Raw genomic sequence first — 15,640 nt, 5'->3', positions numbered from 1 at the left:
TTAAAATATGATTACAATTATTTTTCGCTTAAAATCTATCATTTAAAAAAAATAGAAAATTATTTGTAAAATATTTTTCTACTATTACTACCCAACACTCAAAGTAGTAGCATAATATAAATTAATGTTATTTTAAAATGAGTCATTTATCATGTCTGTCATTTATTTATTTAATATTTATTTGTTTTTATTTTTATAATTTTGTTTATATTTCTATTTTTACTTATTAATTTCAGTTATATATTTTTATATATAAATGAATAAACAATGTAGATACAGTATATATCCATGTCACTCAGAAAAATCTATATAGTTATTCTAAAATCTATAGTTGTTATTATTATTTAAAATAAAGAAATCTATTCTGAATTCTATATGAATAAATACTTTTTACGTTGAGATATCCTTTTAAAAATTGTGTGGACGTGTTATTACTTATTACTTTCTACTTTTATGCTTTTTTATATTATAAAATATATCATTAATAGTTAATTTAATAAATATAATGTTATTATATTAAATAATAGTATAATAAAAGACCGCTATTGTCAATGTTTATTAAATAAAATATAATTAAAGCCTGTAGGCTGTTGGTACACTGGTGTCTGTGAAAGCCTTGGTGTCGATCCCCGTTTCATTCCATATTTTCTTTGCTTCACCCTCTGCTGTTCCTCAGGTATCTATAGTTGTTGTTATTATTATTTAAAATAAAGAAATCTATTCTGAATACTATATGAATAAATACTTTTTACGTTGAGAAATCCTTTTAAAAATTGTGTGGATGTGTTATTGCTTTCTACTTTTATGCTTATTTATATTATAAAATATATCATTAATAAATAGTTAATTTAATAAATAGAATGCTATTATATTAAATAATAGTATAATAAAAGACCGCTATTGTCAATGTTTATTAAATAAAATATAATTAAAGCCTGTAGGCTGTTGGTACACTGGTGTCTGTGAAAGCCTTGGTGTCGATCCCCGTTTCATTCCATATTTTCTTTGCTTCACCCTCTGCTGTTCCTCAGGTCATCTTCCAGATCACCGCTCTGAATGTGACCCAGTGGCTGATGGTGCTGAAGATCTCACTGCCTGTCATCCTCATGGACGAGCTGCTCAAATTCATCGCGAGGAACTACCTGGAGCCCGGTAAAGACCTGGACCGGGAACCCGACAAGAGAGTCTGGTCCCTCTCTGCATGCACTGAGGGGGTCTCCTGGCCCTTCGTAGCTCTGACACTCCCTCTAGTGGTGTGGCTGTACGGCACAGACACTAACATAACCCAGCAGCTCTGGTCCTCCTGACCCATCCAAGCTAACACATGACTCCAAATAACCAGAGAAGAAACATTAACAAGGAACAGCAGTCACCCGTTCACATTTGCACATGCATTTCAGCCTTGTTTCATTTTTGTTTTTTTTAAGTGTGTATATATAATGTTTATCCTCATATATGGCAATTTGTTGTCGGAGAATAGTATGTTCCTTTTTTATCATTCCATTTTAAGCACTTTTTTTCTTTTCTTATGAAAGGTGTATATTTTCTCAGGTCCCCCTTATGGCCTTTTTTGGATGCTTAAAGTGCAGAGATGAAAAATTGATCAGATTTCTTTGGATATTTTTGGCTCCGAGCTCTAAGATTTCTTTATAGCCTTTTGAGTCCGCTGGGCCAAAAAGAGCGAATGTGCATTTGGGTTATATTTAGATGTTTTCCACTGCAACGTCAACCATGTCGTTTCTGTTTCCTTTCCTCGCTTGAAGCAAAAAGATTTCCTCTGTGTTAAGTAGATTGGAGCTACCTCAGTTCCGTCCGTTGCTTTCTTAGGACCCCTTTCCTGACTTTATTTTTGCTCGATAGAAGACTAGCCAAATGTACTTCTTCCCTTCAACTAAAACACTAGCTGTTCATAGTTTTATTTTATTAATGCTTTAGTAAAAAAGACGTGACACTGACAGTGTGTTTAGAATATGCTTTGCGCAGATCCTCGGAAGATGTTTACTTTTTCATGTGCTGGATGTATTTATAGGGACAGTGTAGTGATTATAATATTATAGATGAATTATTTTTACTGTAATGTGTGTAAATACTAGATGCTGAGTAAATGAACTGAGCACAAATTATCCCTTTTTTTTTTGTTATATCTAGGATGAATTCTGAGATTAAAACCCTGGCATTATTACACGGGATCTCTTTACATCTATAAATGGCACAATTTATTCATTAGGGGTCCAAATTTTTTTTTTCCTCCTTTAAAAATAATAATAATCAGTTCTCTTGTAAAAGTGTCTTACTGCAGGTGCCCAACAGACATGCATGATTAAATTAGCTATTAAAATGAATAATTTTGTCCTGTGTGCATCAGCGAGTGAGTACTGCTCACATAATACACATTCACAACCTCATGTTTGTTTGTACTGCTGCCTGCATCAGATTGACTGACGTCATGCAACTGTCTCTACAATGTTTCTAAAGGAGCTATATGTAACTCTGTAAAGAGGCATTTAATGTCTAGCTATAGTTGCATGACATCACATTTCTTTATGTATACAGTATCGTTGTGTTTTATTTGTTTTCAAATGTGTCCTTATTTTGCCATCTCTCTTTCTCTCTCTCTCTCCAGCTCGGGATGATTAAGCCAATCCGCTCTCTGTATTCCTTGCAGAAGCTGTGAGGTTTTCTTGACTTTAGTGCATGTTGTTTTCGGCAGCTCCACACATCTTTCTAGGCCTGCATGTCAACTGTGCTAAAACCTAAGAATTTGTGTCATTAGTTTAGAAGAAGCTCAAACATTAGGAGTGGAAAAATTAAGACCTGATATTTCAGGTTGAACCCGTCTGAAGCCAGTGAAATTTGGACAGAAAAACCCCCCCACAATGCATTAAACATTACAGCAGTTTTCATGCTGCATGTCCCCTTTTGTTAGAAACTTGTATAGCACTGCAATATTTCATTTGAAAAGACAAAAAGATGCCATTAGTGAAAAAATTAACCAAAACTGATTGTTCTTGTTGCTTTGCACAGGGTTGTGCAATATGTTTTAAAGCAGAGGTTCATTTCAGGTGTTAGGTGTGTGTGTGTGTGACATTGAGAGACAGGCGGTGTTTTACAGCAGTGCCCATGACAACGGAGAGCGGGCGCTGCCGAATCAGTGTTGTAATTATCACAAAGACTTGTGGTTAATAAAATGATATTACATGGTTGCACTGCTGTTTCTTTACCTTGTCAACACGATTTTGTATGAGGAAAAGAGATATTCTGTTTAGTAACATTGAGCACGTCAACATTTTTCATGCCATGATTTTAATTCAAAAACATTTAAAAATAGCCTTATTTACAACAATACAGAAACAAGACAATGAAAAGGAAAAAAAAAAAGAATGCACATAGGGCTACAGAAATGAATTTATATGAGTTATTCACACCAAAACCAAAAGGGGAAACTTTTTCTTTTAGATTTTGGCATGATATACGACTTTGACATGTTTTCATTACACACCAGATCAGAAAAAAACCCTAAAGATTTTGTGTGATTGTGGTTCATTTAAAAGACGTCTCTAACAATCACTTTTACTGAAAAAAGCTTAGAGCATGCAAAACAAATGACAGATCTGACACCTTTATGAAAAATAAGTAGCACAGTTGCCTAGTCCTGTGTTTAACCCAAAACAGCAAAAGTGAGGCCCATGATGCTTAAAAACTGTTCGAAAATACATTAAGAGTGAATCATTTGTGTATTTAGTCCAACATCAGCAGCACTGTATGTTGAAAAAAAGATTATACCATCCTTGTGGCCAAGCTGGCGACAGACTGAATCTGTGTAGTGCTGTATGAGAAAGATAATCTTTGGATATGACAAAACTGGAAACTTTAAGGACAAGCTACCAAACAAATCCAAATGTCATCCACAAATCCGAATAAAGTCAGTGTTCGTAACTCACCACTAGACAGCAGCAGTGAGCAATAATGGCATCTCTCCACTCTCACACATCAAAATCCATGAGTGTGGATGTTTTTCGGAAGAGTCTCTTAATGAGTGCTGAGGGTCACTGCATGCCGAACCACTGCTCCTGATCGGCCCACTGCACCGCCTCGCTGTCGCTGCCCTCCAGATCTCCCTCCTCCCCACTGCCCTCCATATCGTCCCCGTCCAGCTCCACCGTGGCGTCTGTGGGACTCTCCTCCTTCTCCATCTTCTGCATGCCCTCCAGAGACTTCTGGTCATTCGGATCGAGGCTACAGAAGAGGACTAGAACAGTCAGTTCTGCTCGACTCTAATGTTTAAGATTGTACCGTACAGTGTGGATGACGTAAGCTAACACATGACTCCAAATAACCAGAGAAGAAACATTAACAAGGAACAGCAGTCACCCGTTCACATTTGCACATGCATTTCAGCCTTGTTTCATTTTTGTTTTTTTTAAGTGTGTATATATAATGTTTATCCTCATATATGGCAATTTGTTGTCGGAGAATAGTATGTTCCTTTTTTATCATTCCATTTTAAGCACTTTTTTTCTTTTCTTATGAAAGGTGTATATTTTCTCAGGTCCCCCTTATGGCCTTTTTTGGATGCTTAAAGTGCAGAGATGAAAAATTGATCAGATTTCTTTGGATATTTTTGGCTCCGAGCTCTAAGATTTCTTTATAGCCTTTTGAGTCCGCTGGGCCAAAAAGAGCGAATGTGCATTTGGGTTATATTTAGATGTTTTCCACTGCAACGTCAACCATGTCGTTTCTGTTTCCTTTCCTCGCTTGAAGCAAAAAGATTTCCTCTGTGTTAAGTAGATTGGAGCTACCTCAGTTCCGTCCGTTGCTTTCTTAGGACCCCTTTCCTGACTTTATTTTTGCTCGATAGAAGACTAGCCAAATGTACTTCTTCCCTTCAACTAAAACACTAGCTGTTCATAGTTTTATTTTATTAATGCTTTAGTAAAAAAGACGTGACACTGACAGTGTGTTTAGAATATGCTTTGCGCAGATCCTCGGAAGATGTTTACTTTTTCATGTGCTGGATGTATTTATAGGGACAGTGTAGTGATTATAATATTATAGATGAATTATTTTTACTGTAATGTGTGTAAATACTAGATGCTGAGTAAATGAACTGAGCACAAATTATCCCTTTGTTATATCTAGGATGAATTCTGAGATTAAAACCCTGGCATTATTACACGGGATCTCTTTACATCTATAAATGGCACAATTTATTCATTAGGGGTCCAAATTTTTTTTTTCCTCCTTTAAAAATAATAATAATCAGTTCTCTTGTAAAAGTGTCTTACTGCAGGTGCCCAACAGACATGCATGATTAAATTAGCTATTAAAATGAATAATTTTGTCCTGTGTGCATCAGCGAGTGAGTACTGCTCACATAATACACATTCACAACCTCATGTTTGTTTGTACTGCTGCCTGCATCAGATTGACTGACGTCATGCAACTGTCTCTACAATGTTTCTAAAGGAGCTATATGTAACTCTGTAAAGAGGCATTTAATGTCTAGCTATAGTTGCATGACATCACATTTCTTTATGTATACAGTATCGTTGTGTTTTATTTGTTTTCAAATGTGTCCTTATTTTGCCATCTCTCTTTCTCTCTCTCTCTCCAGCTCGGGATGATTAAGCCAATCCGCTCTCTGTATTCCTTGCAGAAGCTGTGAGGTTTTCTTGACTTTAGTGCATGTTGTTTTCGGCAGCTCCACACATCTTTCTAGGCCTGCATGTCAACTGTGCTAAAACCTAAGAATTTGTGTCATTAGTTTAGAAGAAGCTCAAACATTAGGAGTGGAAAAATTAAGACCTGATATTTCAGGTTGAACCCGTCTGAAGCCAGTGAAATTTGGACAGAAAAACCCCCCCACAATGCATTAAACATTACAGCAGTTTTCATGCTGCATGTCCCCTTTTGTTAGAAACTTGTATAGCACTGCAATATTTCATTTGAAAAGACAAAAAGATGCCATTAGTGAAAAAATTAACCAAAACTGATTGTTCTTGTTGCTTTGCACAGGGTTGTGCAATATGTTTTAAAGCAGAGGTTCATTTCAGGTGTTAGGTGTGTGTGTGTGTGACATTGAGAGACAGGCGGTGTTTTACAGCAGTGCCCATGACAACGGAGAGCGGGCGCTGCCGAATCAGTGTTGTAATTATCACAAAGACTTGTGGTTAATAAAATGATATTACATGGTTGCACTGCTGTTTCTTTACCTTGTCAACACGATTTTGTATGAGGAAAAGAGATATTCTGTTTAGTAACATTGAGCACGTCAACATTTTTCATGCCATGATTTTAATTCAAAAACATTTAAAAATAGCCTTATTTACAACAATACAGAAACAAGACAATGAAAAGGAAAAAAAAAAAGAATGCACATAGGGCTACAGAAATGAATTTATATGAGTTATTCACACCAAAACCAAAAGGGGAAACCCCCCCCCCCCACTTTTGCATAAGTAATAAATCTCTTAATACATTTTCATCAAAGCAAAAAAAAAAAACATTTAAATAGTATCGCTGCATTATCTTAATAGAAATCACCACACTGAATGAGCATTAATGAATGGGTGAAATGTACTTAAATGCCATAAAAATGTGAAATTCCTAACAGGATTCATTTTCTACACAAAACATTTTCTTTTAGATTTTGGCATGATATACGACTTTGACATGTTTTCATTACACACCAGATCAGAAAAAAAACAAAGATTTTGTGTGATTGTGGTTCATTTAAAAGACGTCTCTAACAATCACTTTTACTGAAAAAAGCTTAGAGCATGCAAAACAAATGACAGATCTGACACCTTTATGAAAAATAAGTAGCACAGTTGCCTAGTCCTGTGTTTAACCCAAAACAGCAAAAGTGAGGCCCATGATGCTTAAAAACTGTTAGAAAATACATTAAGAGTGAATCATTTGTGTATTTAGTCCAACATCAGCAGCACTGTATGTTGAAAAAAAGATTATACCATCCTTGTGGCCAAGCTGGCGACAGACTGAATCTGTGTAGTGCTGTATGAGAAAGATAATCTTTGGATATGACAAAACTGGAAACTTTAAGGACAAGCTACCAAACAAATCCAAATGTCATCCACAAATCCGAATAAAGTCAGTGTTCGTAACTCACCACTAGACAGCAGCAGTGAGCAATAATGGCATCTCTCCACTCTCACACATCAAAATCCATGAGTGTGGATGTTTTTCGGAAGAGTCTCTTAATGAGTGCTGAGGGTCACTGCATGCCGAACCACTGCTCCTGATCGGCCCACTGCACCGCCTCGCTGTCGCTGCCCTCCAGATCTCCCTCCTCCCCACTGCCCTCCATATCGTCCCCGTCCAGCTCCACCGTGGCGTCTGTGGGACTCTCCTCCTTCTCCATCTTCTGCATGCCCTCCAGAGACTTCTGGTCATTCGGATCGAGGCTACAGAAGAGGACTAGAACAGTCAGTTCTGCTCGACTCTAATGTTTAAGATTGTACCGTACAGTGTGGATGACGTTACCTTAGCGCTATACTGTACTGGTCCATGGCCTCCTGATAGTCATTAACAGCTACGAGAAAATCCCCCAGCATCCTGTGCAGCACGCAGTCGCTCTGATTGGCTAAAGTGTTCCGTAGAAGTGCTATTCCTTCCTCATACTTCTGTTCTCGACCTGTAATGAAAACAATTTAGATTTTACACAGCATTCCACCAAAATATCAGCTTTTGAAGCTTAATTATTAACAATAATGTGTGTTATTTCATAACTAACTTTCATAACAGTTAAAGAACAACAAAAACGGCAACAATAATAATAAACTATATAATGAACAAAATAAACAAATAGAAAAACAAATACATAAAAATAAATTACTACTACGAATTATTAAATTGATCAAATAAAAAGTGTAATAATTGTCATTTTAAAATAAAATTATTTATAATAACTTAAAAATATTTATTAGTGACTCATTTTAAATAATAATAAAACTAATAATAAATAGAAGAATAAATAAACAAAATAATAATAATTAGAAAAGTATAAAATAATAATATAATTAATAAATAGGAAATCATATAAATAATACAAAAAATAAAATAATAATAATTTATAATAATAATGTAATTAATAAATAAGTTATAATAACAACATAAAATAGATAATAATGATAAATTTAATAATAGAAGAATAAATAAGTAAAAATAATAATAATAGAAAAAGTATATAATAAAAATTATAATAAAAAATAGGAAATAATGTAATTAATATGATAACTAGTTAATAACGAAAACTATAATAATAACAATAAAATAAATAAAATGACAAATGGAATAAATAAATCACTATTAAAATTAAAAATATTATTATAAAATAAAATTATTATAATTAAATCCATAAATCATAATCAATTAACAACAACAAAAACATTAATAATAATAGATAGAAAAAAATAGAATAAACAAAATAAATCATAATGAAATAATTGCACGGTTTACGATTAACATAGAAAGACATGTGACTTTTTGACATACTGAGGAGCTCTGCTTTCTTCACGACAGCTTTGATATAGTCGGGCCGCTGAGCGAGGGCTTTGTCCAGCAGAGTCTTGGCCTTCTCCTGGGTCATGGGATCTTCCAGACAAACTGTGGCCAGGATGGTGAGAGGTTGGGCGTTCGCTCCCAGGGTCTTGTAAATATTGTTGGCCATTCCCATAGCCTCCCGGACACCATTAGAGGCAAGATAGCAGTCAATCAGACCTGAAAACAAGGTCACAAGTATCACTATGAGATGACTGAAAACATGACTGTGAGATTTGTCTAACCTTTATAAAACAGGACAGTAACTAACAGATATTCAGCAAATCAATAGACTAAATATCTATAAACTTTTATTGCACAAAACTATCAAGATCTACCCTACAAAATATGCATAACAACATTATATCCCTATTATCGTGAAATTCTTTCTTGCCTTCATAGCAGTCCAGACGACAGGGCGCCAGTCTCATGGCTTCTCTGAAGTGTATGATGGCTTCCTGCACTCGGCCCATGTTCCTCAGCGCCACCCCCTTCAGGAGCAGCGCCTGCACACTGGTGTTCCGTAGAAGTGCTATTCCTTCCTCATACTTCTGTTCTCGACCTGTAATGAAAACAATTTAGATTTTACACAGCATTCCACCAAAATATCAGCTTTTGAAGCTTAATTATTAACAATAATGTGTGTTATTTCATAACTAACTTTCATAACAGTTAAAGAACAACAAAAACGGCAACAATAATAATAAACTATATAATGAACAAAATAAACAAATAGAAAAACAAATACATAAAAATAAATTACTACTACGAATTATTAAATTGATCAAATAAAAAGTGTAATAATTGTCATTTTAAAATAAAATTATTTATAATAACTTAAAAATATTTATTAGTGACTCATTTTAAATAATAATAAAACTAATAATAAATAGAAGAATAAATAAACAAAATAATAATAATTAGAAAAGTATAAAATAATAATATAATTAATAAATAGGAAATCATATAAATAATACAAAAAATAAAATAATAATAATTTATAATAATAATGTAATTAATAAATAAGTTATAATAACAACATAAAATAGATAATAATGATAAATTTAATAATAGAAGAATAAATAAGTAAAAATAATAATAATAGAAAAAGTATATAATAAAAATTATAATAAAAAATAGGAAATAATGTAATTAATATGATAACTAGTTAATAACGAAAACTATAATAACAATAAAATAAATAAAATGACAAATGGAATAAATAAATCACTATTAAAATTAAAAATATTATTATAAAATAAAATTATTATAATTAAATCCATAAATCATAATCAATTAACAACAACAAAAACATTAATAATAATAGATAGAAAAAAATAGAATAAACAAAATAAATCATAATGAAATAATTGCACGGTTTACGATTAACATAGAAAGACATGTGACTTTTTGACATACTGAGGAGCTCTGCTTTCTTCACGACAGCTTTGATATAGTCGGGCCGCTGAGCGAGGGCTTTGTCCAGCAGAGTCTTGGCCTTCTCCTGGGTCATGGGATCTTCCAGACAAACTGTGGCCAGGATGGTGAGAGTTTGGGCGTTCGCTCCCAGGGTCTTGTAAATATTGTTGGCCATTCCCATAGCCTCCCGGACACCATTAGAGGCAAGATAGCAGTCAATCAGACCTGAAAACAAGGTCACAAGTATCACTATGAGATGACTGAAAACATGACTGTGAGATTTGTCTAACCTTTATAAAACAGGACAGTAACTAACAGATATTCAGCAAATCAATAGACTAAATATCTATAAACTTTTATTGCACAAAACTATCAAGATCTACCCTACAAAATATGCATAACAACATTATATCCCTATTATCGTGAAATTCTTTCTTGCCTTCATAGCAGTCCAGACGACAGGGCGCCAGTCTCATGGCTTCTCTGAAGTGTATGATGGCTTCCTGCACTCGGCCCATGTTCCTCAGCGCCACCCCCTTCAGGAGCAGCGCCTGCACACTGTTGCTGTTCAGCTGGATGGCTTTAGCTCCCAGATACAGGGCACGAGAGTAACGCTTACTGTAGAAACTGTGACATCTGGGGAAAACAAAACAATAAGAGCGTTCAACCGCGTTTCAGAGACATTAGGAGAAGGTCAAACTCACCCAGATATGACCCAGGGCTCAGCATGCTGGTCAGATATGTTGAACAATCGTCCTCCGAGAACCTCCACATCTTCCAGATGACCCTCCCTAGCCATAAGATAGCCGTATACATCCATACCTGCAAACCAGCACGATCATTTCATTCAAACAAACAAGAATCGTCATGCAGTGTATCTAGATGGTTAAAGGACTGGTTGATGCCATGCACCTTTGATCAGGTAAGGGTCGAGCATCTGTGCCTGCTCAAACTTCAGGATGGAGTTTTTGGTGTCTCCAGCCCTGAAGTACACATCCGCCAGAGTGACTAAAAGATCAACGTTATCCCTCAAGAGTGACTTCTTCTCCAAAGAGCTGAGGACAGATGGACTAGTCAACAAAAACTCAGACACATAAGAGCTACGCACGTGACAGGTGAGTAATTACTTTCTAAATATTTTTGCATGGGGAAAAAAAATTATAATTGTTATTAATAACTAAAATTATTAAGTGAAATCTGAAAAAATAAATATTGCATGAAAACTTCAACTTGAATGAAATTGTTTGAATAAAAAAAAAAAATGTTGCCTTGACTACTGACTGAAATAAGTATTAAAATATATGAAAAATATTGCATAACAAAATTGCTAAAACTTAAAATTCAAAAGCCAATTCAAAATATTAAATACTATAAGAGTAAATAAATAATACAATGACTGTGAATCTAATATAATCTAATAGTTTAAATACCATATATAATCATTGTTATTGTTAACTAAGACTATTTTAAATAATTTTTAATTGAAATAATGCTGAAATATTTTTTTTTTATAAAAATAAGATGAAAACTAAAACTTAAAAAAAGAAACTTCAAGTACTAAAATGACTAAAACAGAAATAACAAAAGCTAAATATAAATATAAAAAAACGAATAAATGACAAAATTACTGAAAATATTAAAAAAGCTCATTCAAAATATATTCATAAATACTATAATAGTATATAAATGATACAACAACAGAATCTAATCTAATCTAATACAAGATCATACTTTTTGATGACAGTGGTGGCTAATACCAAATCACACAATTTTATTTATTACAAAAAAATAACATTTATAAAACATGTATAAATGTAAAGATTGCTACAGAATTTTATTTTATTTTTTTAATTATTCCAAAATGTTTCCATGGCCACACAACACCTAAGAAATGAAAGTTGCTTTACTGAAATCCTGAATTTGATCACGAAAAGCCCAATTGAACTGACAGTAGGCGCGTTTCCATTACAGATTTGCGCAAAACTTTGGCGATATTTTCTGAATGTCGATTGTTACGCTAAAACGTAACCCTTTTGCCTCTCGCGATAAGTCATGGCAACGGATTTTGGCTATATTTATTCAAAGGAGGCGTATGCGTGTATCTTCACAGAAGCAGCACAGAGAGCCGCTTCAGAAACGTGCGTGGCGCGGCTGGAATAAACCATAGACTGTATAAAAACATTAACACAAGCATTGAGTGGCCGTAATCAGCTTCAGTGGCCGTATCAAGAGCCACACTGCACCACAGACGTGTGCAGTGTAAATTGTCTAAGCATTAATAGTAGGGAAAGCCTCGTATACTGGAGCGTGGCCACTTATGAAGTGTTTCGTGGAGGTTATAGTACATTGAAGAATGATCATATGACTTTTTACATACGCCATGTGACCTGTAAATGCGAAAAAGCCGTTTTTCCATTGCAGTTTTGCGAATTAATCCTTTTTCGCATTGCCTGAAAAACCACCTCATGCCAGCGTAACAACGTTTTTGCGATATATGGCCGTTTTTGTGAAATTGACGCGTTTCCATTAGGCGTATTTTCAATTCGCAATTTCAATTTGCGCAATTTGAAGGGTAATGGAAACGCGCCTACTGTCCTATCCTCACCAGATAGTGTTGATGGCTCTCTGATTGTCCCCTCCGTGTGTGAAAGCATGTGCTTTAATCCAGACAGACAGCCAATCAAGATTCGGGATGCTCTGAATCACGTCCATCGTCATGGAAGCGACCTCTGCCCCCTTCACCGATAGAGACAGAAGCCCTGCAGCGGAGCAGACAGGACGAGGCTTTAATGTTGGGTTCAGAGTGAACTTTCAAGACAAAGAAAGGACAAGATGCACCACCACAGGAACACAGCTGTATTCTTACTGACCAATAATAGCATCAAGAGCCAGAGGACACTGTCTCAACACCTCCTTATAGCTTGTGACGGCTGAACGCTCCTGACCGGCCTTCCTGTAAAGATTCGCCAGCATCATGTTGATCTGGAAAACAATCAAACAAAGTGCTCTTTTATGCCACTTTTTAGACTTAATCATTATGAGTATATTAGCTTGTTAGATTCACACACACACAGATTTGTAAAACAAAAAAAGCACTAGGCCGCGTGTGAAAACACACCTTTGGCGTTCTCTGGCGTGAAGGGATTCCCTCCAGCACGGATATGGCATCTTTATCCAGCTTCAGAATAGTATAACACTCTGCGATTTTATATTTCACTTCAATCTCTGACGGCAAGTTCTGTAGTTGATGAACACAGAGTTGGTTAACTCCATTCAAATGAATTCAAATAGAAACATGGGAAATAAGGGAGCCATTACAAAAATCACTGTTTCCACCAAAACAGCAACAACAAATCTTATCAATTCTATGAAATCATAATAATTAGTCATGTGTGAATAGACATGATTAGGTCATCACTATTACTATTTCACACAATCTTTTTTTTTCTGACAAAATAATAATATTTTATGCCAAAAAATAATAACAATTCAATAGCAATAATATAATATATACACTACCCTTCATAGGTTTGAGGTCAGTAAGACTTTTTTAATTGAAAGAAATTAATACTTTTATTCAAGAAAACCTTTAATTGATCAAAAGTGACATTTTATGTTACCAAAGATTTCTATTTCAAATAAATGGTGTTCTTTAGCATTTTCTCTTAAAGAATCATGAAACAAATTTACATGATTTCCACAAAAAAATATTAAGCAGCACAAATGTTTTCAACATTGATAATAAGAAGAAATGTTTCTTCAGCCCTAAATCAGCATATTAGAATGCTTTCTGAAGGATCGTGTGAAACTGAAGACTAGAGTAATGATGCTGAAAATTCATAAAATTGCATTTTAAAGTATATTAAAATAAAGCAATAAGCCCCAAGAAGCCATGGTTTACAGTCAATTTATGTAAACGAAGCGGAGTGCCTACAACCCCTTTAGCTGTTATTAAATCACTGTAAACCACGGCTTCACGGGGCTTATTGCTTTTATAAAACGGTTATTCCATATACGTAGTAAGGTTTCACAAAATAAAACGGAGTAAATAAAGTGTAATGATATTAATAAAATCATTAGTCTTCCGCCAAACAATATAGTTCCTCAGAAACAAAGTGGTTGCCGAGCAACACACAAATGTAAATAAAAGGTGTATGTTTGTAGAGTGATTTACAACAGCTTCGAACTTGGCTCAACCAATTAGAATCAAGGACCGGAGCTATCCGTTTTATAATAGCACTGTTATTATAAATTGTAATAATATTTCACAAGATTACAGCAATGATGAGCATTAGAGATTTCTTTCAAAAACATAAAAAAATCATACTGACCAAATGTCTGTATGGTAGGCTTGCCGCGATAGACGGTGCTGACGGTGATACGGGTGTTAAGCCGCAACACCGGTTATAAATCACTTGCCCACCGCGTCACACCCCCACCGTCGTTTTTTGATTTTTTATAGAAATAAAAATAATTTAGTTCAGTAAAAGAACAGACGCTACAATTAAAAACTAATAGCACTGTTATTATAAATTGTAATAATATTTCACAAGATTACAGCAATGATGAGCATTAGAGATTTCTTTCAAAAACATAAAAAAATCATACTGACCAAATGTCTGTATGGTAGGCTTGCCGCGATAGACGGTGATACGGGTGTTAAGCCGCAACACCGGTTATAAATCACTTGCCCACCGCGTCACCGACCCCCACCGTCGCAATTCAAACGAACAATTGCTTTAAAAAATTAACCGTACTATTTACATGTATTGCTTTAGCATGAACTTACCTAATGATACAAACTGTAGTGATTAAGCCCAGGTAATGTAACAAACGATGGTATTGAGTGGATGTGTGTGTGAGAGCTGCGTCCGAAATCACATACTTCCATACTATATAGTAGGCGAAAAACAGTATGCGAAGCGAGTAGTACGTCCGAATTCATAGTATTCGAAAAACAGTAGGCGAGAAGTACCCGGATGACCTACTACTTCCGCCCGAATTCCGTAGCATGCATATGATGGACACTTTACTATCCCATGAGGCCACGCGAGAGGAGGCGCCATATTCGAGAACGGCAGAAGGCGGCGACGCGGCTCTCTTCAAGTGTAAGTACCTCAGGGAAAAACCTTGTTCACTGTGGTTAAATTGCACGTGTTTAACATGATCTAAGTGAACGGCTGACTTATTGAAAGTTTAAACATTGTAAGTCGATGAGATAATTTCGTGAGTCGGCTGTAAAAAGATGTTCAATCGCCGATGAAAGTGGTAAGAATTACGTGAAACATTGCTGATGTTCGCAGTAGTGAGAGCTCTTTAAATTTAGGCGCTGTTGTGTAGACGCATGTCACGTGACAACATCAACATGGCGGATGTAGTACGTCCGAATTCCATTCATACTACTCGCATTCATACTATATAGAACGTACTTTTTTAACGGTCGAGTAGTACGTTCAAATTCAAATGTAGTACCTACTAAGCAGTATGCGATTTCGGACGCACCCAAAGTCATAGCGCCACCAACTGACGGAAGGAAGTGTGTCATTTTCAAAATGCTTTTAATTTATTATTTATTTATTTAATTTTTTAATTTAATTTATTTTAATTCATCATCTTCTTTTTACCCGATTTGCTTCAAACTTCTTCAGAATAATGTCAAAAC

General features: G+C 35.0%; 2 protein-coding genes across 2 annotated transcripts in view; one reads left to right on the top strand and one right to left on the bottom strand.

Annotated features, from left to right (window-relative positions):
- Window positions 1-4,405, top strand: part of LOC107557188 (sarcoplasmic/endoplasmic reticulum calcium ATPase 2-like) — a 31,214-nt gene extending 26,809 nt beyond the window's left edge. The window contains exons 20-21 of the mRNA XM_016240512.1: window positions 1,032-1,324; window positions 4,323-4,405. Of these exons, the coding sequence (XP_016095998.1) occupies window positions 1,032-1,307 (276 nt within the window). The 3' untranslated portion in view covers window positions 1,308-1,324; window positions 4,323-4,405. The remainder of the gene's footprint in view (window positions 1-1,031; window positions 1,325-4,322) is intronic.
- A 720-nt stretch (window positions 4,406-5,125) lies between these two features.
- On the bottom strand, window positions 5,126-14,620 carry LOC107557187 (anaphase-promoting complex subunit 7-like; the record flags this gene model as incomplete). Its single annotated transcript, XM_016240511.1, has 10 exons — window positions 5,126-7,424; window positions 7,504-7,654; window positions 9,979-10,203; window positions 10,418-10,614; window positions 10,683-10,800; window positions 10,891-11,033; window positions 12,584-12,737; window positions 12,849-12,960; window positions 13,097-13,216; window positions 14,591-14,620. Coding segments are annotated over 10 exons (1,440 nt in total), but the record flags the coding sequence as incomplete, so codon positions are not given.
- Between the last annotated feature and the right edge of the window lie 1,020 nt (window positions 14,621-15,640).

This window comes from Sinocyclocheilus grahami, unplaced genomic scaffold (assembly GCF_001515645.1).
Source record: "Sinocyclocheilus grahami isolate Dianchi unplaced genomic scaffold, SAMN03320097.WGS_v1.1 scaffold592.1, whole genome shotgun sequence".
In the NCBI taxonomy this organism is placed as follows: Eukaryota; Metazoa; Chordata; class Actinopteri; order Cypriniformes; family Cyprinidae; genus Sinocyclocheilus; species Sinocyclocheilus grahami.
The sequence above is the reverse complement of the archived record's forward strand: the minus strand, read 5'-3'. Positions and strand labels throughout refer to the sequence as shown.